Source organism: Nothobranchius furzeri, chromosome 1 (assembly GCF_043380555.1).
Source record: "Nothobranchius furzeri strain GRZ-AD chromosome 1, NfurGRZ-RIMD1, whole genome shotgun sequence".
Classification (NCBI taxonomy): Eukaryota; Metazoa; Chordata; class Actinopteri; order Cyprinodontiformes; family Nothobranchiidae; genus Nothobranchius; species Nothobranchius furzeri.
The window spans coordinates 94,800,535-94,824,873 of record NC_091741.1 but is presented as its reverse complement, the minus strand read 5'-3'; the positions used below and the strand labels follow the sequence as shown (position 1 = coordinate 94,824,873).

Here is a 24,339-nt window from a genome sequence, read left to right as displayed (position 1 = left end):
TTTAACTGCCTCCTACCCGTCTCCGTCCAGATATACTTGTGTGTCACTCCATATAGGCAGGACCAGGCCAATGGTGCACTGACTGCTGCAAAGAAACACAAGACAAGTGCAGCATTGTTACCCGAGATGAACCCTGTAGTGTTTGTGGAATAGAACACCACCATCTTGGTTACTCACCTGTCTGAGTGGGGAAAGTCCATGCCCAGCAGAATGCTTTCTCCTTTGCTGCTGGCTGTGGAGACAACGATCAGATACCTGACCCTGACCAGGCTGGCTGACTCCAGCTGCACCGCCTGCATGATGGAGAACAGGAGCAGCAAGGGGACAAAGGGGGACAAAGGCACAGAAAACGACAAAGACAACAAATAAATCTGATGAGGACAGGCAAATACAACTACTTGTAAATCCACATAAAGTTGCACTATCCAATGTCTGCAGCTAACATCTGCTACAGCTGCAGATCACTTTAGAAAGAACATTTTATGGTTTGGGGGTAACTTGCATTCTTCTAGTGTTGTTTGGCTTTTCGCGCAAGTGAAACGATGACAAAGTTGGACAGCTTAAATTTCTCACCCAAGGGAGCTGTTCTGCTCCTGAACTCCCTGAAAGCTTCACTTGTTGTCCCTGCATGTATCTTTTTACTTAGCACTCAATCACATCACATTAATAGTAAGCTTAGTAAACAGACAAGCAGGAGACAGCAGCTCACTTTCACCCAAACATTTTATACCCAGTCGACCAATCAGAGCAGACAGAGACTTTATACAGACAGGAGATGAAACCATGTCTTCTAAAGGAGATGAGATAATTAATGTTTATTTATATTAAAGCATATAAACCTTCCAAAACAGACCTCTAACGCAAAGGCATGGCCGTGCCTAAAAGGCAGTAACACAACTAGTGCTCTGTTTACAAGCCTTAAAATCAGTTCCGATATCTTTTAGAAACATTTGTTAATAATAATTATTTTGAAATAATTCATTTTTTTGTAATAATTATTCACTGAGGCCCTGAAAACACCATTTATTAAGAGTTCAGCAGCTGGAACGAGTACCGGAGTGAACTACCCACTATCACCAAACAGCAGAGCCTATCTACCAGAGGATGCAGCAAACACAATTACACAGGACTAGTGCTGGATAATCTAGGGAAAAAAGCATATAGGAAAAAATAAAAATAAAACAGATATTGATCGATAACAATAATTATTGATGATTCTAAAAACAATTGGTAAAACATTGATTTTACATGCAGCCCTGGCCATTTTTAGTCATTACTTTATGACAAAACACGTTGGTTGTGTTACCTAACCTGATTTTTAATCGATTCGCTACAAACTTTTGCAACTGACCATGGCATCTTTTGTCAGACTTGTAAAATCCAAAATACTGCCATGCTGGTGAACAATTGTAACATTCTTACGGGACTATTTTCTCCACCGCTCCTTGCTGCAACATCTTGGTGTCAGTTTTGGTTTGAGGGGCAGTGCTTAACTTGTAAATGAAATGTTCCACGTTAATAAAAAAATTAAAAAAAAGGGTGGTGGGTGGTGGCGTCGTCTCACAGCCGAGAAAAAAAAAAGGAACACATATCCGCCCTAACAATAAAACTGACAACAAATGACCAGTTTAATCCTGTTTGATATTAACCTAAAGTTTAGATTAGCTAAAGCGTTAGCTAGTGTTTATTATTCAGCAAGCTGATTACTGGTTGGATGGAACAGATTTCCCAGCATGCTTCACTCCATCTTATATGTTGAAAATTAAACAAAATTCATTAAATGTGGTTCTAAGTGAGTTTCGTTGATTAAATTAAATATAGACCTACACTACTCAAATAAAAGTTGGCTAAAGTTACTAAAGTTAACAGTAAATAAGCGACACCATAACTGAAACAGGTTATGGAGTTGGTTAAAATGAATTCATTTCAGCACCCAAACAACATAAAGAAACAAAATTGACTGAATTTCATAATAAAATTCAATATGTACAGATTGGGAGGGGGCTCATTTATGAAATTACTATTAATCCCTGACCAACATAACATCTTTGTTTACATGTGTATGACACAAGTTGGCAGCATGAATGGCTGGAACCTAGCAGACCGTTATCAGAATGGTTCTTTCAAAATAAAATAGTTCCCAGGTCTTGTTCTGGCAAATTCGGCTCAAATTAAGCCCTGTTGAGGAGGCAGAACTTGGTTACGAGTCTGTGTTTCTGACTGGTTGGGAGTAAGTATTGACTCTTGTATTATTTCTTGAAACAATGCCTCGTATTCTCACAACAGTAAACACAAATCCATACCATCTCACCCAATTTTCCAAACATTGTATTTTCAGGTCAAAATAAAGCTCTACACTCACAACCATTCACTCTTGCTGAAAAACCAAACTTTCCCCACAGACAACACACACACACACACACACACACACACACACACACACACACACACACACAACATAGTCGTACACGTTGGTGTGAAAAATTCTAAACAACATTTGCAAAACTGCCAAGTTATGTTGCTTGTGGTTCTTCCCCACAAAAACTTTTTCACATGGTGAACAAAAAAGATGCAACCATTGTAAATGCAGTGGTGCATTTTTATTCATGCACCCTAGAGCACAACACACACCACAAACATTATTCCACCTCAGCATCCTGTCTTTGGTCTGGGTCAGGCAAGAGAGTCTCATCCACATCCCGGGCTATATTGGCCCCAGCCATGGGGGTGGGTGGGTGGGTGTGGTGGGGGTGGGGGTCTGATGATGGCGGCAACAGTGATGCGACTCACATTTGGCTGGACCTGTTGCCCCGCATCCCTAATCGTCATACCATGGACAAGGACACAGTCAACTAAAGTGGCTCGAATTTCATCCGAGACCACTTGTCTCCTTGACCTGGCTCTTCCCTGTTGTCCTAGACCACCACCTCCTTCTCCTCTTCCACCTCCTCCTCTTCTCTGGTGTCCTAGACCTCCTTCTTCTCCTCTTCCACCTCCTCCATCCTGGTGTCCTAGATCTACTTCTCCTTGTCCTTATCTTTCACCTCATCCTCCTCTTCCACCTCCTCCATCCTTGTGTCCTTAGACACCTCCTCCCTGGTGACCTAGACCTACTTTTCTATCTTTCACCTCCCCCTGGACCCACATGAACAAAGACAAAAGTGAAACGGAGTGTGCGCACACAGCAGAAGCAGAACCAGTGACAACTATCGAGACTGCTCCATTTCCTAGGAAGCGGTCGAAGTCTCCAAAATATTCCCACACAGGAGACTTCAATCGTCCGGTTTAACTGATCTTCTAACAACCCTGTAACCTTATGGACTCACCAGCTTGATGCTATCTTCTGGTCGTAGCTGTTCAAACATGGCATGGAGGTGTCTGTGTCTTGTTCCTGATGCCCCGATGTCTTTCTTCCCTGGAGAAGTTAAAGTGGACGAAGTCTCCTCTTGGTCACCCCCAGTTTTGCCATCTTCTAGCAGAAGAACTGCTCCTTTTACGAGGGCAAAGCTCTCTCTGGAGACAGAGATCAGTCAGTTAGCTACCGCTTTAATTTAAAAAGAAAAGAATTGTCATTTTGTTCTGGACTTCGTTAATTAAATTCAAAAGACATGCTAATGAGTATTTACCTTTTCTGAAGTCTCCCTCTTCTTTGGAAGGTTTCATCCTTCAAAATAAGTGTATTTATTGTTTATAAAAACAGCAGACAACTATGTAAACTTTTTCTAAAGTTTGAAACATTCATCAGGTTTATTTTCTAAAGACAAATATACAAGTAAGTTATATCTGTAGGAGCGCTGGACGCAGTGTTAGTGTTGCTTCTATGTTTCTGAACACAAATGTTTCCTAAGACAGACACAACAAATGATATATACAGCGGATACAGAAGTATTCAGACCCCCATCAAATTTTCACTCTTGCAGCCATTTGCTAAAATCAATTAAATTATTTTTTTTCCTCATTAATAAACACACAGCACTCCATTTTGATACAGAAATGTAGAAATGTCTGCATATTTATTAAAAAACAACAACTAAAGTATCACATGGTCCTACGTATTCAGACGCTTTGCTGTGACACATATTTAACTCAGGTGCTTTCCATTTCTTCTGATCATCCTTGAGATGGTCCTACACCTTCATTGGAGTCCAGCTGTGTTTGATTACACTGATTGGACTTGATTAGGAAAGCCACACACCTGTCTATAATAGACCTTACAGTTCACAATGCATGTCAGGTCCGTATTTGCACGGTGGGTGGTGCGCATTTCGCTACCATTAACCCACTGGCGGGGTCTAGGGAGCTGAGTGGGATGATAGGCGATGTGACTGATGCGACGGTTGTGCTTGATGGGTTGTTGGTGGTGGTGTGTAGGACGAACACCCAGCACATTCGGGCACTGGAGCTTGAGAAGTTCCTGGGGGTCAGTGTGGAGTTGGAGTCGCAGTCTGGTGGTTTAGTTAAAGGGGTGGTATATGGCGTCTCTAATGACGTTACCGAGTCAGAGGTGGTTGATGCCCTGAGTGGGGAGGCAGTGGTGGCGGTTAAGCGTACAAAATATGATTCACGTAATAAACACTTTGTTGTTTATTAGTTTTGATGCGGTGGCGCTCCCGGCTTGTGTCAAGTTGGGCTATCTTCCTGGTCAGGACCTATGAAGAGCCTCCTTTGAGGAGATTTAAGTGCCAGGGCTTTGGTCATGTGGCTGGTGCCTGTGTGGTGGGGGTGAGGGGTCGGCGGTGTGGGGGCGACCATGAAGGCAAGCTTTGTGATCTTCCAATCCGCTGTTGTAATTGTGTGGGAACCATCATTGGCGGTGGTTAGTGGGTGTGTGTGCGGGTTGGTTGGGGGGGGGGGTTCGTGTGCTTATTGTGTGTGGTGGATAGTACTGGCTTGGTGGTGTGGGTGGTTATTGTGGCAGCAGTACGCCTTTTAGGTGTCCAGCCTGCCTAACTCATCGAAGAAGAAGAATGCATGTCAGAGCAAATGAGAATCATGAGGTCCGAGGAACTGCCTGAAAAGCTCAGAGACAGAATTGTGGCAAGGCATAGACCTGGCCAAGGTTACAAAGAACAATGTGGCTGAGCTCCAGAGATGCAGTCAGGAGAAAGTTGTAGAAAGTCAACCATCACAGAAGCAGTCTGGGCTTTCTGTTAAGAGTGTCCCGTCAGAAGCTTCTCCTCAGTGCAAGATACATGAAAACCAGCAAGGTATTTGCTAAAAGACCCTGCGATGGTGAGAAATAAGATTCTTTGGTGTGATGAGACCAAGATGGAACTTTCTTGCCCTAATTCTAAGCAGTATGTGTGGAAAAACCAGGCACTGCTCATCACTTGTCTAATGGGCCATTCCCATCTGTACCGGGTCGGCCCAGGCCGGGTAGCGTAGGTTGTTTACATACGGTATCTTGGTGGCCTGGTATTTTTCTGGGCCAACCAAGGCTCATTCTCAGCCCTCTTCTCGAGGGGGTCTGCTTCAGGCCGACCAGGGCCAACACACCCACTGCTGACAGCAAATTCACACCTTCCATTAGAGCAAGCCTCTGATTGGTGGGTAGAATCAGCCCACATGGGCTTAAGGCAAGGATGTGTGGAATCAACCGGGCCAGGCTGGGGCCGACTGGGGCTACCCGGCCCGGGCCGACCCGGTACAGATGGGAATGGCCCATAATACAGTTGCTACAGTGAACCACATTGGTGGCAGCATCATGCTCTGGGGGTGTTTTCAGCTGCAGGGACAGGACGACTGGTTGCAATCAAGGGAACAATTAATGCGGCCAAGATCAGGGATATCCTGGACAAGAACCTTCTCCAGAATGGCAGAAGATCTCCAAATCCAGGTCTAAGAAACTTGTTGCATCTTTGCCAAGAAGACTCATGGCTGAACCCCGGTTTCACACTGCAAGCATCAGCGGAACGGAGCGGCAGCGAAGCAGCACCTCTTCAAATAGAATCCATTTATAGTCTATGGAGTGTTTCAAACCAGCCGCGACGCAGCAATTTTCAGGCGCATCCCAGAAGCGGCATGCCGCACCGCTAAAGATAGGATCGAGTTCTATTTTTTCCGCAAGCCACTTCTGGGACATGTCAATTTCTGCAGTTCACATAGTGCGGGACAGGAAACCACACACGGTTTCAGTGTAAAATCAAAATTAAATGCAACATTGCGATGTTATATATAACTTACGTCAGCACGTGTGACCGAACGGCTTTGTTTGCCACCAGTTTCATTCCAGAAATGCAACGGTGCAATTCCTCGCGGGGATTGCGAACTGTCGATGAGGAAGGTGTCAGAAGTCTCGAGGGATTTTAGAATCTCGCGAGTACAGCGAGGCGCAGCGAGGAAGCCGTGCCACGGCCAAGACTCTCCCGGTGTGAAAAGGACCGCTTTGAAGTTCACGAGTGAGCCGCTCCGGTGCTGTTCCGTTCCGCTGATGCTTGCAGTGTGAAACCGGGGTTAGCTCAAAAGGGTGCTTTTACTAAATACTGAGTAAAGGGTCTGAATACTTAGGACCATGTGATGTTTCAGTTTGTCTATTTTAATAAATCTACAGAAAGTTCTAATATTCAGTTTTTCCATCAACATGGGGTACTGTGTGTGTATACATTAATGAGGAAAATGCAACTGATTTTAGCAAATAGCTGCAATATAACAGCGTGAAAAAATGACAGGGGTCTGAATACTTTCTGTACCCGCCTTGTGTGTGTGTGTGTGTGTGTGTGTGTGTGTGTGTGTGTGTGTGTGTGTGTGTGTGTGTGTGTGTGTGTGTGTGTGTGTGTGTGTGGCGAACGGAAACTGGAAATAAGGTTAAACCAGAAAAACCATGACATTATAAAGAGAAAGATGAATAAAGGAGAAATGTAATGCAAGTATGAGGGAAGGAGGGGTTAAAGAAGAGAGAAGTAGCAGCAACAATGGTAAGGGTTCACAGAGAAAGAAACTTAAGACAGTAACATTACCTGTTACGCAACTGACAAGTCCAGACATAGTCAAGAAAACAAAATTAAAGAGAAGTGAGCAGGAGCCAGGAGAGGAATGATGAGGGTGTTGAAGAAGGAAAAGAAAGGAGAAAACACAAGTTAAGATTGTTGGATGATTAGATTCTGTGTTAAAAAAATGCAAGAAATTAGACTTGGATCCACAGTTAAGTCATTTATGGTTCAGTAGGCCACAATAAAGAACTGAGGAAGAGCCGAGCCTTCAAAACAAAACCTTATTTCCACAACAGTGACAGAAGAAAAGAAGAGTTAGGAAGATAGGCTAATGATAAAGTGGTATGTATGATTTTAGCAGCTAACAATGAGCATTTAGACAGACAGAATTGTGCTTAAATTGCTGTGGTGAGTGACGATGGATAAATCATGACATCTGTGACAAGACAATAAGAGTAAACGTGTCTAAAAAGTATTTTTATCTTTTAGACAAATGTGGTGCAGACACCTACAAAAGACCTATCTGGGTTTTAGCAGACCTTACGAGATACCAGTACAAGTAGCTCTTATGCCACCATCTGTTTTATGCTATAGAAAAATATCATATTTAGATACAATGAAAAATATTTGTGTATAACAAATGTGGGGATGACTAGACTTACAGGAGAGGTGGGGATGGATGGAATCCTATGCAAGGTCAACAGAGCCATTGCACAGTCCTTGTTCCACTACGCCAGTGGTTTCTGGCAGGCCCAGACAGGTTCTGCAGGTTCCTCAGCCAACAATGAGACGTTGGTGGTGGATCGTTGTTTTTCTGAAATGGCAAACAGATACTTGAATGAGTACAATTCCTCAAAGTTCAGATGCTTTATTTAGAGAGTCCTCCCGTGTGACGTGTCAGCAATCATATTTTTTCTTCATGCAAACCAACAGCTGAGTTGAGGAGAATCCTACTTTCTATTGTTTTATTTATGTCTGCATTAGTAAAACTTTGTACGGCTTTAGAAATTTGAGCAAATTGACAAATTCTTTACTCATTAATAAGGCAGGGGCAGGTCTCGTCTGTGGTTACCATTTGAAATATCAGATTATGCAAATTTCAAGGTTACATTCAAAATCTGAATCCTCCAAAGTTGTTTCAACATTTGGTGGTGATAAGCTCCTACGCTCACTGAAATTTCACAAAACCTATGCTCACAAATTACAAAGTGCCTCTCAGGATGCTCAGTGGATCCATCAGGTTCTAGGATTGAGTTGCACCAAGTCACACTTAGTGCGCTTACATGCCCCTCTAAATCAACCTATGGCAATAATCAAGCTAATAGCTTAACCTTTATCGGAGTTCAAATATCAGTTAGAAAATTCAGTTATTGAATGAAGTGCATTTGACTCCTCGATGATAGGTGGAGACATGCTCTCTTTCATGTTGACATTCTTCCAGTTAGCCTGCAGCATCATGCAAAAGTAAAAAAAAAAAAAAAAAAGGAAATAAAGCAAGTTGATGTAAAAGCAGGTTATGCACAATGGCCGAAAAAAGTGTACAATAACAACACTGCAGCACTTTGGTAGCACTCTATCGATTGGCGGTTTTACACGTAAGATTTTTACAGCCTTGTGGCGATGATATTATCAGAGGACCGGGTCAAGGCTGGCCATAGTTCAGCTAAAATGGGATTATGTTTTCATGCAGAGAAATTAATTTTTCTAACCGCATTATCAGGGTGCCTTTGCTTGATAGGCAGTTTGGTTTGACTTCAGACAGACTATGGTGTATGAAACATACATTTCAAAGTCTGACTTAAGTCAAACTAATGTACTAATGTAATAATTCAGTTTTCTCTCATAGCATGCAAACAAACTGGGAACAGTGGCAGCAAAGAAAAAATGGCTTCAATAAGATGTCATCCTAGATGCATTATAAAATCCTTAAAGGACAACCTAAAAATCTGCAACAAATTATTTTATAAGCTGTTGTTTTTTTCAGTAGGGCTTTTAGCAAAGTACTGATTGTGAAGTTTGCCCCGATTTATTTAAAAGGCATTTGAATCACCCTTGAAGCAACTAATATTTCATAAAGAATTACATGTCAGTAATGCCAACAGGTAATATTTTACCATACACTGCTTAAAAAGATAAAGGGAACACAAAAATAAGAGATCCTAGAACTGAATGAATCAAATAATCTGATTATATAATTTGTTCTTTACATAGTTGAATGTGCAGACAACAAAATCACACAAAAATTATCAATGGAAACCATATTTATCAACCCATGGATGTCTGGATCTGGGGTAACACTCAAAATCAAAGTGGAAAAACACACAACAGGCTGATCCAACTTATGTAATGTCTTTAAACAAGTCATAATGAAGCTCAGTAGTGTGTGTGGCTTCAACATGCCTGCATTACCTCTCTACAATGCCTGGGCATGCTCCTGATGAGGTTTGTCTCCTGAGGGATCTCCTCCCAGACCTTAACTAAAGCATCTGCCAACTCCTGGAAAGCCGGTGGTGGATGGAGCAAAACGTGATGTCCCAGATATGCTCAAAAGGTTTCAGGTCAGGGGAATGGGCAGGCCAGTCCATAGCATCAATATGCTTGGAGGATGTTGCAGGCAGCAGAATGTTCTCCATGGCATCTCCAGACTCTGTCATATCTGCCACATGTGCTCAATGTGAAGAGTAGTGGTAGTGGCAAATTTACCAATCTTGGCATTCTCCGCACTGTAAACACAACCCCTGCCTGTAGATGTTGGCCCCTCATATCACCCTCAGTGAGTCTGTTTCTGACAATTTGAGCACACACATGCACATTTGTGGCTCACTGTAGTTTGTTTTGCAGAGCTCTGGCAGTGATCCTCCTGTTCCTCCCTGCACAAAAGCGGAGGTAGCAGCCCTGCTGCTGGGTTGTTGCCTTCCTATGGTCTTCTTAACTTCACCTCATGTACTGGCCTGTTTCCTGGTAGTGCCTCTATGCTCTGGACACTGCACTGGCAGACACAGCAAACCTTATTGCCAGAGCTCATATTGATGCGCCATCCTGGATGAGCTGCACAATCTGTTGTGTGTGGGTTGCAGACTCCGTCTCATGCTACCACTAGAGTGAAAGCACCACCAGCATTCAACAGTGACCAAAACATCAGCCAGAAAGCATAGGAACTGAGAAGTAGTCTGTGGTCACCACCTGCAGAACCACTCCTTTATTGGGAGATGTCTTGCTAATTGCCAATAATTTTCACCACGTTGTCTATTCCAATTGCACAGCAGCTTGTGAAATTGATTGTCAATCAGTGTTGCTTCCTAAGTGGACAGATTGATTGACTTGAAAGTACATTGTGTTTTTTAAGTTTTTCCTTTATTTTTTGAACAGTGTATATTGTGCCTACCGTTGCTCTGGAAGGTGTAAAAAAAAGCATGATACAGGCCTTGTAAATATAGCTGCCACAGCTAATCAACATTGATAATCCCAAAATTGATCAGTGAATTTAAGATATATTGAGCTATTCACAACACATACCCAAGTGCTAACTGATCATCAATAGCAAAACATTATTCATATTATTTCACAAAAACACAATACACATCTAGTGCTGACAGGCTTGCGCTGCATGCAAGTATGTTTAAACACTGACATAAAATGTGGTGGGTAGTATTCATTACAACAATAATAATGCTTGGTTGACAATGTAAAAAAATGACAATGGCTATGGAAACTATATATTTTCAAATGTATATAAAAGGGTTTTTAAACCACTTTTTAACTTTATGCTGTTATCAATCTGCAGTGGCATTGACTAAAGGTTTTCATATGACATTATGTTTGTGTATTTATCTGAATCTTGACTTACAACACAGTGCTGGTTTTACTAGTATGTATGTATCATATTACAAATCAGCAAATCGTTAAAATACTCGCATGTCACTCTCATGACTGTCAACTAATGTTTTCAAATCTCTAAGATGCTACATGTTTGGTTTAAAAAAGCCCAGTCAGGCTAATATTGACACGCTGCCCATATTTGGAAATGACACGTTTTTTTTCTCACGAGATACGCTAAATATAGCAAACACGAGATTTTTCAAAAAAAAAACCAAGATACAAAAATCTGTGGATTTAGAGCGAAATGGCACTGAATAAGAGATAGTAATAAAATAAACAATGAATATAGAAACAAATCAACAAATAATAAATATGGAGCTAATTAAATTCACAAGTATGAGAACTGGTACATGCAACAGGAACAGCAAAAGCGACCAGAAACAATGAGGTGTACAATAACATGTTTACACGGTTCTAGACATAAAGCAGAACCGCGAAAGCAAGTCAAATAGTCTGCTGACCATCGCTGCTATGTGTGGTAACGCCTGCATTATTGTGACAGATAAAAGAACTCCGGTTCGGTTCCTCTAACTAGACTCAGCATTGTTAGCAAGTCAGATATTTTAAATAAAGACTTGACACCGACTAGAATAACTCAAGAGGTTCGTCACAGTAGCAAAACGAAAACAACAACAATAAAAAATGAAGCAACGGAATCTCTCGTACAGAGCGCTACAAGCAGACCACCAAGCTAACAGAGGAGGGTGAAACGTTCCGCTCAAACTAAACAACATGAATGTGTGAAATGAAACAGCTCACTTTCCCCACCTTTCCAATTTGAGTCCACCACTCTAAATTCCTGTTTTGGTGTCTGTCTTCCGTCACCGAGAGCTCCTAATTCCGCCCTCTGCTGCTGCCGAGGGTGAGAACTTCAGTCAGACTGTTGACGGGCACACAGCAGCTCTCTCACCATCGGTCGGGCTGCAAGAGCTGGCTGCGCGCGAGCGGCTACGGGAAGTTGTGACGTAACACGCAAGGAGAACGGGGACGTCAGTCTTTTCTTTTGGAATACTTTTTAAAAATGGGATTAAGGTGGTCATTGATTTGAGTAATTTACTATCAATTTGCAGCAACAGTTGCTTCTGACAGTGCTGCTGTAAGCAAATAGATCCAAGAAAATGAGACTACGTGTGGTGAATGATTAGCAGGAAACTTGTCATTTCCTACTTTAGCTTTGGGAAACATAATGGAGAGGATAGTCTGATAAGAAGCATTTCCCCAGTGTTTATTCACAGTCCAACAAACTTCAGCTACACAGCTATGTCAGTGTCTCCCTGCTTGAAAAAGAATGAATAAATGTATGAAACATGTTAATGGTTGTTTAGTGGATCTAAACAAGGACACAGTACTGACATTTAGACCAATGTAAGCTATTTGTTGTTTTTTATATTAATTAATTAAATGCCATTATATTTTGAAACAACCCCTACTTGTGTTTATTCTATGTGTTTGCCATCATTGGGGCTATCTTGGATGTTTACGACATTGTCCACTCCTTTATTTTTCTGACTATTTCCTGCCAGGTCAATCCTAAACATAATTCTACGGATCCCGGCTGGGGTCATAAAATGGGGTCTAACAGGTCATAAACTGTTTGTTTACTGTAATCTAGCTACTAACATCATCCTCGTCCAGACAACAATTGACGTCTATTTAATTCTGACGATGAACTTCAGGAGAGAAAAAAGTGTTCCCGCAGGGTTGAAAACGAGAAGAAAAAAAAGGGTTAGGTCAGCGCATGCGCAGTGACATAAAAATAACTCGAGTACTTCCTGTGTTCGTTTGTGGAAGTGTTCTCTACTTTTTCAGGGTTCTGTTGCCGTTGAAGGTTAAATAGCTGAAGCTGTAATCATATCAGGCGGCCGACCTGCATAATAACACTAACCTTTAGACTGGAATGAAAGCAGTTATGAAAGTTTTCCTAACGAGGCGCATCCCGCAAGAGGGAATGAAGATCCTGTCAGCAGCTGGAGTGTACGGAGAGCTTTTGAACTGTGGTTGTTTCACATTGAACATACAGCATGCAAAGTGAAGGGTTCGGGTTCGTATTGCAGTTTGACTCCACGCAAAGTGAAACGGAGTCACTACAGATGCAAGAAAGCTATTCTCGGATCTAAAGGTTGAAGGGCCAGTGGTCACTTATAGTGGCTCTAATGATTATAGGCAGCTTTCTCTGAAATGTCATCTCAGTCTGTGATTAACCGGTCTAAATAAATACCACTTTATGCATATTTCCTTATCTGTCTCCATGGAAACAGCTGTGAGGTGTCTCAGTGGGACTCAGATGAGCCTGTGCCCAGGACAGAGCTTCTCAAGGGGGTTCAGGGAGCTCACGGTCTGCTGTGTTTGCTGTCTGACAAGATCGATGCTGAGGTTCTAGATGCTGCAGGTACTCATAACCCTCACCTCATAAGAGCGAGAGTCTGCATGTAAGGAATGTGGCAACTAAAATTATATCATTAGGATGATCAGTTACTTTAAACATGGCATGGGTCACTTTATATTTCAGAAGACTACACGAGCAAGGAAAAAATCAAAAATTATTATTTGCTGTTTTTAGTTATATCTGAGTGGTAAAAGTATGAACCCTCACATTCAGTGATAAGACCTCACAATTGCAGCAAAGCACACCTTATATTCCTCTTAACTGATGATCAGTTATTTTAATAAAATCATTTTTAGCCCTCTCATGTCCAAAGCATGCTTTGATTCTGGGATGTTTTTCATGGATTTCATGTTGTGAGTGAGCTGCTTATGTCTTATCCTCATTTCTTTAGATCCCGACTTTGATTTGTCATCCTCCACAGCACTCACTTTCACTTTCTTGATCTCTACCTGACATCTCAACAGATTCACATATTTCACATTGTGATTTTTAACCATAGCTTATATGCAACTACCATTTACTTTACAGGCTTGTGTACAATTCTAATGGTCTTTTAAGTCATATTCATGCAGAGGTTTCACATTTTCAAGGTTCACTTTCTGGCGCAACCTTTTAATTTATTTCCCAAAACTTCATGTTTACTTAGAAGAGTTATATGAAAGTAATGACACGTGTGTTTAATAGGAAGATGTGGTAGTTTACACAGATTCTAATGCAAAATAGGGTTTATAGCTGTCTCTGTTAACAGCTACAGTTTATCTCTGCTTGAATAAAAAAATTACAATTTGTCCAATAACATTTTTATCACAGGGTCCCAGATTTTAAAACATGCCTATCGTGTCTTACACTTCAGCTGATCTGTGTCTGATTTTAGGACCAAACCTGAAAGTGATCAGCACCATGTCTGTGGGATTTGACCACTTGGCTCTGGATGAGATCAAAAAACGGTGAGCATCTGCCCCAGCAAAAACCAGTTTGCTACTAAAAACAGCATGTGTGTGTGTGTGTGTAATACCTTGTTGGTTTTGTTACTGTTTGTTGTCCTCAGCGGCATACGCATCGGATACACTCCGGATGTCCTGACTGACGCCACGGCAGAGCTCACCGTGGCTCTGCTGCTGGCCACTGCTCGCAGGTTACCAGAGGGAGTGGAGGAGGTCAAAAAGTCAGTTTCACCAAGTTACTCATTCACGTTAATTTTGTTTAATATTTGTGTTTCAGTTACTTTTTAACCCAAAATGGAAGCAGCCTCTTTATTTTAGTGACAGGATGTCTCTTTGTTCCTCTCAGTGGTGGCTGGAGCTCGTGGAAGCCTCTTTGGCTGTGTGGTTACGGCTTAATGGGCAGCACTGTAGGAGTCGTCGGACTGGGGCGCATCGGTCAGGTCTAGTCTCCTTGCTGAATCCGAGGGATGTATGATGGGATTTGACTTATAATTTGTAAGATTCGTTTTGCGTTCAGGTATGGCCATCGCTCAGAGGCTCCTGCCCTTTGGAGTGAACCGACTACTTTATTCTGGGAGAACGGCCAAACCTCGTGCTGCTGAAGTAAAAGGAGAGTTTGGTGAGACGATATGGAAAAATCTACGAGTAAAGATGGTGTGATAAGAAATGTGGAGCAGGACAAGAGGACCTTAAGCTTTAGCTAAATGAGTCATTTAAAATTAGGGTTTTGCATATTTAATGATTGGTTTTCTCCCTTCTCAGTGCCCTAGTGGTATGAGTGTCCACCCTGGGAGATCGGGGTTCAAATCCGGTCGGATCATACCAAAGACTTTAAAAATGGGACACAGCGCCTCCCTGTTTGACACAGCTTTAAGGGGTTGGATTGGGGGGGTTTAACCACCAAATAGTTCCTGAGCACAGCCACTGCTGCAGCTCAACGCTCCCCACGGGGATGGGTCTAATGCCAAGATGACTTTCACCGGTGTGTGATGATGACTGATGGGACTTCAACTTTTCTTGAATGTTTTTCCGTCTCCATTCTGTTGAAGTTCCCCTGGACACCCTCGTGTCTGAGAGCGACTTCATCGTTGTTTCCTGCTCACTGACACCAGAGACCCAGGGCCTGTGTGACAAAGCCTTTTTCAGCAAGATGAAAAAAACAGCAGTCTTCATCAACTCAAGCAGGTAGACATCCAGACAATCATCACCATCTTCTAGTAATGCACCTAAACGTCTCAGGTGGTATTCAGAGATGTGATGAATTCTTTGTTTCAGAGGAGCGGTGGTGAACCAGGAGGACCTGTACGAGGCTTTGAGTAGCGGACAGATCGCCGCAGCCGGACTGGATGTTACGACGCCTGAGCCGCTTCCAACAAACCACCCGCTTCTTACTCTAAAAAACTGTGGTACGTAGAGAAGATGCACTACCATTTATTTTTTATTCAAAAGTGAAAAGTCTGGCTCTATTCTCTTCACCAAAATAAAAGTCTTTTTTTCCCCCCTGCAGTGGTGTTACCACACATTGGCAGTGCCACGTACTCAACTCGAGGTGTCATGTCCGCTCTGACGGCTCAGAACCTGCTGGGCGGCCTGCAGGACTCAGACATGCCCAGTGAACTCAGATTTTAAACCCAAGCCACGTACCTGCTGTTTCAGTTACAATTCAGTGTGATTAAAGGGAGGTAGAAAAGAATCGTGCACATACTAAAATAGCTCGAGCCTGAGCAGGAACTAGTTTTAGTGTCTTCATTTCATTTGATTCAATCACATTTATTTCTGAGACGTTTTTAATACGGAGAGCAGTTGGAGGTAGGAAAGAGAAACTGGTTTTGTCATTTCATCTGTTTTAATTGATCACAAAAGAGGCTAATGAACAGATTAGAAACACATCTTTGGATTGTTTCTTATTTTAAACACATACTTTTAAAACTTTGCAGGTAAACAGATCTTAAAATACACATTTTTGGGGCAGAAACAGCTTTCTAGATGATATTAATATTAATTTAATCAATTTCCCTCTGGGATTAATAAAGTATTTTTGAATTTGAATTGAATTTGAATTTTGTGCTTTATATTACATGTTTGGAGCATGACTTCATTCAGACTCGTCTGCACTTCCAAAACAGCCAAACACTCCCAATGCTTTGTGAAATGAGTTTTTTTTCTTTTGAGAAAAATGATTTAAAATTATTTGAATGTACAGAAATATGTGTTCAGTTGCCCTCTAGCAGAAATCTGATTCTTAATAAAGTTTACCAAATACTACATCAATTATCATAATTTCCTACACAGATTCTCTAAAAATTATGTTTTTATTTTTTCCCAAAAAAATTAAGTTCATTCACATAAATTTAACATTTCATTTGCTTAAATTAAATGAAATTATAAAATGTGAGTAGTTAATATTTCATGTAAGTTAATATCCAGTGTTTAGACCATTAAATTAAATGTTCATATAACTTTCCTTAAGAGCCCATCGAAGTTGTGCCTTTAGTGTAAACTTTCAGAGCAGAGAGTCGGGAAAAGCCTGCTCGTCCTTCCAGTGTGTGCAGCTGTTCTTTGAGTGTTTGTACAGATGTGAGGACTGGCTGAAGCGTTTCCCACACTTTGGACAGGGATACGGCTTTTCCCCAGTGTGGACACGAATGTGCTTCTTACAGTCCGTCAGGTTCATGAAGGTCTTGCAGCAGATCCTGCAGGCGTATTTCTTCTCTCCTTCCACCAACAACACATGGTCCTCAGCAGCTGCTTTCTTGCACTTAGACAGAACGTCCTCTGAAGCTCTAGTCAGAGTTGGTCTGTCAGCGCCGTCTGCCGATCCAGATGGAACATCTGATCCCGCTTCTGATCCAGGCGGCACTTTAGGAGCAATGCGACGGAAAGTCGTAGCTCCTGGGTTTTTTGTAGACCTGGAGGATTGAACAAGGGAGGTTTCTAGACTCAGACCTGGTCTGATACCACTCAAGAACCCTGTCAGGGAGTTCTGGGCTGGTTGGAGAATGATGGTGTCACTGAAACCAGAGCTCTGGGATGGGAGAAGCTGCTGCAAGGGGACAGAGGTCACTGGGAAAACAAGAGAGGGTGAAGAATCTGAGCGCTGTGCAGAGGAGGTTCCCAGTTCTCCTGCGTCCTCCTGGGCTGTAGGAGCATCACTGGCTGCAGCTGTGGCAGCAGCTGTAAGACTAGCAAGACTGTCTTCTTCTCCCAGATCTCCCATCACACTTCCACTACTGGCATTAAGGAAACAGGAAAAGGTCAGCTCAGAAAGGCTGTCTAGGCCTTCACCATCAACAGGGTCCTCAGCCAACTCCTCTGTGTCTCTCAGTGTATCAGTGGGAACATCTGTGCACAGCTGTGACTGTAAGGTGACACAGCTGGCTTCTGCCGGATCAGCTGCAGTTGTCTTCTCACCGTTTAGCTCTGGGTCTGAATTGTCTCTGCTGTCTTGCAGCAAAGGAGGAGAGTTGTTGGGTATTGTGTCCAAATTTGATGGAAATGAACAAAGATTTTCCTTCTTTACCTCAATAATTGCCATCTTGAGCTCCTCCTGCTCCTCCTCAACCACTTTAACTTTAACCACCGTGTCTGCATCTTCACCTGTCTTCCAAACATCTCCTCCAGAGCTGCTGTCTGACTGGGTTGGAAGCTGGAATTCTTCTGACTCTCCTTTGGTTGCTTCATATTTCTTTTCCTCCTCATCATCACCTTGGTTTTCCCAGGTCAAGTCTGTCATCTTCAGGCAGTCTGGAGATGAATGTTCCTCTGCTCCTCCCTCCGTGCTCATGGTCACAGTAGGAGAACAGTCTTTATAGTTGCCTCCAGACAGCCTGGAGGTCCTCTTTTTGTCACCAAGCCTCTCCTCCTGTGATTTTCTCTTTTGTCTCAAACACAACGCTGTGTTTTGCTCACTTCGTCTCATCCGGTTGTCCTCATCTTCACCAGACTGACTAACCTCTATCACTACGTCCTCTTGATCTTCTTCTGAGGCTGACGTGACCCGTGGACCGGTTGCTGCTTGAGAACATTGCTGCTGTATGGACCTCCACCCTTTAGGCGCAGAGGCGGGGAAGTTTTTCCTGGACAGGTGGAGCTTGCAGGCCTTTACCACAGTGTTAAGGTGCAAGTGGGACGCCGCCAACAGCACATCCATCGCATTGGAGGTGCCTAGAGACAGGGTGGAGGTGTAGATCATGTCCAACAGAGCGGAGAAAGCCTCTGGGGTGACAACCTCTGGGTCTAGCACCATCACAGTAGGAGCTCCACCTCCAGCATCCCTTTGAGCTCCTGAGCTTTCATCATCGCTGGAGCTGCTGAGGAGAGCCCTGAAGTGAGAGCTGCAGGCAGCCAGGACTGAGCGGTGAGCCCTGAAGGTCTGATCTCCAACTACCACCCGACAGTCACACAGCTGGGCATGGAGGCGCTGGTGGTTGAGCTGTTTGAAAATGTACTGAAAATGACCTGGGAAGTCCATCACAGCTGGTGGAGCTGCTTCTTCAACAGAAATCAGCTCCAACCTCATAAATCATCCAGCATCTCATCCGCTTCAATCCAGGCACACTGTTGTGGATGATCTCTCAACTGCCTACCTCCAGCGGGATGTTCCGTGGACCACTGCTGCTGTGATGATGATCTGGAGGATGGGCGGGCCTGGACCAACATGGACGGATGCGGAGCGACGCGGGCTTTGTCCCCGAACAATCAAACCGGAGTCCGCATAGATCTGAGTCTGCCGCCGCTGAGTTACTGTTCACATCAACCCACGAGTGTCCGTCCTGATATTAGTAATGTTACTAATCTAGAGAGCTCGCGCCTGTGAGCGGTTCAGCATCCATTGTTGAAATTTCCGTTGTTGTGGTCAGCTGGTTGTTATACAGCAGCGCCCCCGCATGGCGGTAGGTGGGACTACAGTCATTAAAACATGTTTTTGTACACAGAAACTATCTGATGTTTCAGAGCGTAAACCACAAATACATACCACACACAGAGAAAAGGCTAATATTATGAGATGGGGGTGTGAAAAATTGGCACAATGTTGTGTAAAAAGCAAATGAAAAATGACTAAAACCAATTTTGTGACAAAAAAAAACGACTTAAGGAACACCCATGGCAGAAATTAAAACTAGATAAATACAGCAATAACTATCACACAAGTAACACAGTTTATGTGAACTTTTCTTCAAACTTAAAAAAAAATTACTCAGGGCTTTTGAAACTCATTTAAAATTTTCTATAAACTTTGGCAAGGTTATTTTTCATTTTTAAACCCAATGTTTGTGTTTTATCTACAAGGGATTGGTTATTGTTTATATGTGGATGTTGTTAAACACATTCACCACACATTTCTTAGAGATGTTTCCAGTTTTAAACATTTACATCACCCTTAATCATTAAATGTCGAAAATATAAACATCCTTCACTTGATCACCGGGCAGCTGTCTCTAAGGGAGACGTAGAGCCGACAGTCCAACCCGTGTTCCCACTTAGACATGATAAAGGCTCCTTGGGTAAGATACTGATGATCAGCATGTTTAAGTTCTTGGGAATTAAAAAGCTCCAATCAGCAGAATGACTGCAGGTAAATATGGTTTCCAGTGTGAAGTTAAATGGTTAAGTGATACAAACAACCAGAACATTTTTTAAATAAAATAATATTCAATAAATATTACTGAGGATTAGTGGATTTATTATGTTTTACTTTTATTATTATTATTAATTATTGGTGTCTATTCGGTCTGTTGTGATCATCTGCATTTGTTTAAAAAAAAAAAGACTCGACAATATAAAGACAAAGACTGACATTTAATTTAGTGCATTTAAGTTGAATAAGGTGACAAAATTCATACTTTTAAACCATCGACAATATGTTTTTTTATTTGTAAATCCTAGGAGACAGACATGATGGTAAAAGAAAACTAGGTTCAACAAAGGTTTTAGAACTATAAAAACGATAACATGTTGGAGGAAAACTGAGACCGAGAGCAGCTAGACTCTCTGTTGAAGTGAAAGAATAAAACCACCGGTGACTTTCCAGAGTGATGCTTAAAATCAGGCCGAGCTGGTGGCGACAGGATGTCCTCCTCGCCGTCTCTGGGGCAGGAATCTCTCAAGAGGATGGAGGGATGGAGCATGGAAGAGCAGACGCTCGCCTCATATGCTGTCCAACTTCTTTAAGACGTACGGAGCTGTTCACAGAAGAAATAAGCAGGTAATGAAGCAGTTCTGTCTTTCAGGCACTGATTGTGTAAGAATTCATAAACAAATGTTGATACAGAAGAGGTGTCACTTAAAAGATTTAGAGAAAATTAAATGATCTGTTGACAAGGGCGTCAGTTTGTTTTCAGAATTGCTGGGGACAATAACCATACACTTGAGTGGGGTTTAAAAATTGCTGGGGACAATAAAGTAGGCTAGCACAGGGGTCGGCAATCCGCGGCTCTGGAGCCGCATGCGGCTCTTCCATCCATCTGATGCAACTCTCTGTGCTTGTAAAATAATAAATGGATATTTAAATAAAATGCTTTATATTTTACTGCATTAATTTTACACCTGTATGCCAATTCTAAATGTAAAGATTGTCTGCGTAAACCTGAACAGGTCCAACCCGGTCTGCGGTGGTTGACCGGTCACGCTTGTGCGTAATCATATAGGCACTTTATGAGCTGAAGAGGATGTGAGATTCTGGGCTTCTCCTCAGACGGCTCCTGGATGTGTCGCCACATTGGAGCCAGGAACAAGCGCTATTCAGCCAAAGTTTCATCATCAGGGAACATTTTCTAAGTGACAAGTCTCTCTGAGAGACGGGGTTTGGAAAACACTCGCTTCAGTGGGAGGAATCTTCCCGCATGCGCACTGCATGGTTCTCTGCGTGGCTCTAGGGTTTATCAAGTTTAATTGTTTCTCTTTGCAACAATCTTCACAGGAAGGCAAAACAGTTAAACGGCAGGTTACATATATTTCCATTTGACTGTTTATTTTGACAGATGAACTCTAGGATGTTGCTTGGTTTGAAAAAATTACCCCGACGCACACGGATGCTCATGGATGAGCTGACATTTTAATCGTTAACGCACACGCGGAGGTAAAATATTCCCATCAGAACATCAGAGCTCTTTATACTGGACACTGTGTTCAGCGCGGCTCGGAGCGCCCCCGGTGGACAGTGAGCTGAAGATCTGGGGTTCGCAGTGCAGCGCAGTGCAGAACCACACGCATGCGATGATTTCCTCCCACTGAAGCGTTCTGGAAACCCGGTCTCTCTGAGGGATGTGTCACTTGGAAAATGTTCTTTTTATGAAATTATGAAACTTTGGCTGAACAGCGCTTGTTCCCGTCTTCCGCATGAAGCGTAGAGACATTTGATCACGCACAAAGTTTATGTGGAGCAGAAGCGGTCGGGCCACGGCAGGTGAAACGTTCCTAGCCTACATGAAGTGAAACTGTTTAATTGTAACATTAATGTGTTACTGGACACGCTGGTCTGGTTGGTTAGACCAGTGTTTGAAGTGGAAAACACACACACACACACACACACACACACACACACACACACACACACACACACACCAATTAAAATATAAAATAATGCTGATAGCGTGGACTAGAAGACAGGTGATGGTTTACGTATTTAAATGATGATCAGGCTACTGTAAAATGTAATCTCCATCCACATCCAGACACAATTATCCTCTATTCTTTCTCTAGTTGCTCTGCTCTTGTCTGGGCTGATCAGCTGATGGTGCGCGCCTAACTAGCGGCTGATGCACATTTTACGCATTTGGAGAGGTGGGCTGGATGCTGTGCGTTTACTGGAAGATGGTCCACTTAACGCACGGGTGTAGACTACATATTAATGACAAATGAATGAAAATTAAATTGTGAGTTTTTACTTCATATTTTAGTAATAAAATGACGGGGGAACACATTTATGACGTCTTTTTAAACGAAATTTTCTAGCGCGACCTGCCTGCTTCACTTAAGTCACTGCTTATTAAGGTCCGTCCAAAATTACCGTGGGAAACGGGTAATAATGGTTCTTTGATGGGAACAGGGTGCCGACCCCTGGATAAGATCTGAGCTGGTAAAACAAAAATCCTCATCAGCAGGCGTTTTTGAAAGTGGGGGGGACACAGCTGCCAATCACAAATTTTGCCGGGGACATGTCCCCGGCGTCCCCGGTTAAAATGACGCCTATGTCTGTTGACGAGGGTGAAGTCGTAGGTGGTGATGTTGTAAGGCCTCCAGCTGTGTGGTGTGCACCTTTCCTACAAACACTAATCTCCATACTTATTGTAATGTTGGTTGCAAATACTATGCTTATAATTTTGTGCTATTATTTTATGTTTATTTATTTGGCTGACGCTTTAATCCAAAGCGACGTACAACTGTTAACCTATAGGGCATGTTGTGATTCATGGGGGAAACCGGAGTACCCGGAGGAAACCCACGCATGCATGAGGAGAACATGCAACTCCACGCAGAAAGGCCGCAGCCGAGTTTTGAACCTGCAACCTTCTTGCTGTGAGCACCATGCAGCCCCTTTTACCTATCTTCTTAGCTTTTTATTATCATTCCATTAACATTTTTATTCATTTGTATTATGGATTGTCTTATCTTACCTTATTGGTCCTAACTTCTTATTCATTTTTATTCTTTTAAAGAAAATTAAAAAAAACTTATGTTTAGGTTTATCTTATTATTTTTTATGTTTTATAATGTTTCTTTATATTTTTTGCATTTTTATCTTTGCGTTTCTCTTAAATAATTGTATCATAGAACACCTGGAAGGATCAAAGTACGAATCAACTTTAATCCATTTCATGTTCGATTGATCTATTCGATAACCTAAAATTGTATATTGACAACAATGTCATACTACAAAAATCGAAATTAACCCATTCATTCATAAACACCTAAAACACTATTAGTGCGTATATAACCACAAAACTACAAAAGAGTAAATGTAATGTGTTTTCATTTAGCCAATAGTCTTCAGGATTTACTCTTTTCTTATTTATGACTTCTGGCACCTGCAAAAAAAAAACAAATACTTAAAAAATGTGTCAATGTCACTAGTGGAGCTACTCACTGGCTCTGAGCAGAGCGATGTAGAGAAGAAAGTTCCGCAGAGAGGATACTACATCTTCTCTCATTTTCTTCTTCATCTCCTCTGGATCCATTTTAGGTCCAAGTCCTTCAAGTTTAAACATTTTAGTTGTGGTTTTACTCGACAATCCCTGCTGTTCTGCAAAAAGCCTTCGTCTTCACCTGAACATCGATCACATGGGGATTTTAAACGGAAACACGTAACAACAGAGCGGAAATGACTGCGTAGGACGGGTCGCACTGAGGGACAAGCTATACGAAAGCGCCTTTTAAGAATATAAACGTAAAAACCGAATTAGGCCACTTAGAGGTGGTTGAAGCACGTGTTTCGTTTAATTCAGCGCAGGTTAGTTTTATTTAAATTGGTTAAATTAACGTTTGTTTTCAAACGTGGATGTTTTATAGGTAAATAGGTTTATTAACGCGAGAGAAACATAGAATAGTCACATTGATTTAATAAAATCTGAGATTATGATTCTAATATGACCTCATAAACTATAGGCTAAGTGTTTTGAACTTTATTTATACACAAATCCAGAATAATCAGCTTGACATTGTTTTGGTTATATGATTAACATTTTCTAATTTTGAACGCAACTCAAAATCATTTTTGATACATTTTCGCATAAAAAGAAAGACAAATCTAACTATTTGAGCTAGTTCTGATGTAAATCAATGGGACTGATAGGAATTAATAAAATCTGTGCATCTGGATCATCTGGTGTTGGCTTTAAACAAATAAAATAGACGATTTTCCTCGATATTTACGCGTCACAGTGTGACTACAACTTTATGATGAAGATTATTATTATTATTATTATTATTATTATTATTATTATTATTATTATTATTATTATTATTTGCAGGAGGAGAGGACCGGGTACTCCGGACAGACATTGATGAAGGCAGGCAGGGAGGAGAGGCGAATTGAGGGAGGGGGCGGGTTATTTCTGAGCTCAGGGCCGTGGATTAGCTGAGAGCAGTCCCAGCACGATGACAGCATCCAGCGTATAACCACCTCCACCACCATCATCATCACAGCACGGCCCGGGCGGACGCGGCGGATCCATCAGAAACAAACATCCTCTGGATCTTTCCA

At 42.2% G+C, this 24,339-nt stretch overlaps 4 protein-coding genes across 6 annotated transcripts in view; 1 reads left to right on the top strand and 3 right to left on the bottom strand.

Moving 5' to 3' along the window:
* The window catches only part of ssh3 (slingshot protein phosphatase 3), a 31,538-nt gene extending 19,808 nt beyond the window's left edge, over positions 1–11,730 (bottom strand). Inside the window, exons 1-6 of one of the 3 annotated variants that reach the window (XM_015944884.3) lie at positions 11,577–11,730; positions 7,592–7,743; positions 3,627–3,664; positions 3,327–3,513; positions 178–293; positions 17–85 (exon numbers count right to left, since the gene is read on the bottom strand). In XM_015944884.3, the coding sequence (XP_015800370.3) occupies positions 17–85; positions 178–293; positions 3,327–3,513; positions 3,627–3,664; positions 7,592–7,639 (458 nt within the window). In that variant the 5' untranslated portion in view covers positions 7,640–7,743; positions 11,577–11,730. Of the gene's footprint in view, positions 1–16; positions 86–177; positions 294–3,326; positions 3,514–3,626; positions 3,665–7,591; positions 7,744–9,338; positions 9,445–11,576 lie in introns of those variants that run through there. The other 2 variants (XM_015944900.3, XM_015944892.3) reach the window with 2 other exon arrangements.
* An 844-nt stretch (positions 11,731–12,574) lies between these two features.
* On the top strand, positions 12,575–16,187 carry grhpra (glyoxylate reductase/hydroxypyruvate reductase a). Its single transcript, XM_015944910.3, has 9 exons — positions 12,575–12,782; positions 13,067–13,197; positions 14,069–14,141; positions 14,243–14,359; positions 14,485–14,573; positions 14,656–14,757; positions 15,188–15,323; positions 15,414–15,544; positions 15,646–16,187. The coding sequence occupies exons 1-9, from the start codon at positions 12,706–12,708 to the stop codon at positions 15,765–15,767; spliced, it is 978 nt and encodes a 325-aa protein (XP_015800396.1). The 5' UTR covers positions 12,575–12,705; the 3' UTR covers positions 15,768–16,187.
* Positions 16,188–16,431: 244 nt separating this feature from the next.
* Positions 16,432–18,796, bottom strand: LOC107376000 (zinc finger and BTB domain-containing protein 5). The gene has a single exon (XM_015944873.3). It carries the CDS (start codon positions 18,655–18,657, stop codon positions 16,642–16,644), a length of 2,016 nt encoding a protein of 671 aa, XP_015800359.3. The 5' UTR covers positions 18,658–18,796; the 3' UTR covers positions 16,432–16,641.
* Positions 18,797–19,981: 1,185 nt separating this feature from the next.
* Positions 19,982–23,450, bottom strand: tomm5 (translocase of outer mitochondrial membrane 5 homolog (yeast)). Its single transcript, XM_015944945.3, has 2 exons — positions 23,224–23,450; positions 19,982–20,320 (listed from the first exon to the last, which is right to left on the bottom strand). The coding sequence occupies exons 1-2, from the start codon at positions 23,342–23,344 to the stop codon at positions 20,286–20,288; spliced, it is 156 nt and encodes a 51-aa protein (XP_015800431.1). The 5' UTR covers positions 23,345–23,450; the 3' UTR covers positions 19,982–20,285.
* Positions 23,451–24,339: the final 889 nt, after the last annotated feature.

Bases quoted from the DNA above. Each gene is read 5' to 3' on its own strand.
- grhpra (XM_015944910.3), top strand. From the start codon at position 12,706: ATGAAAGCAGTTATGAAAGTTTTCCTAACGAGGCGCATCCCGCAAGAG. The intron at 13,198-14,068 runs GTACTCATAACC...GTCTGATTTTAG, and splicing joins TGAGGTTCTAGATGCTGCAG to GACCAAACCTGAAAGTGATC. The intron at 14,758-15,187 runs GTGAGACGATAT...ATTCTGTTGAAG, and splicing joins TGAAGTAAAAGGAGAGTTTG to TTCCCCTGGACACCCTCGTG.
- LOC107376000 (XM_015944873.3), bottom strand. From the start codon at position 18,657: ATGAGGTTGGAGCTGATTTCTGTTGAAGAAGCAGCTCCACCAGCTGTG.
- tomm5 (XM_015944945.3), bottom strand. From the start codon at position 23,344: ATGTTTAAACTTGAAGGACTTGGACCTAAAATGGATCCAGAGGAGATG. The intron at 20,321-23,223 runs GTGAGTAGCTCC...TTCTGTGAACAG, and splicing joins CATCGCTCTGCTCAGAGCCA to CTCCGTACGTCTTAAAGAAG.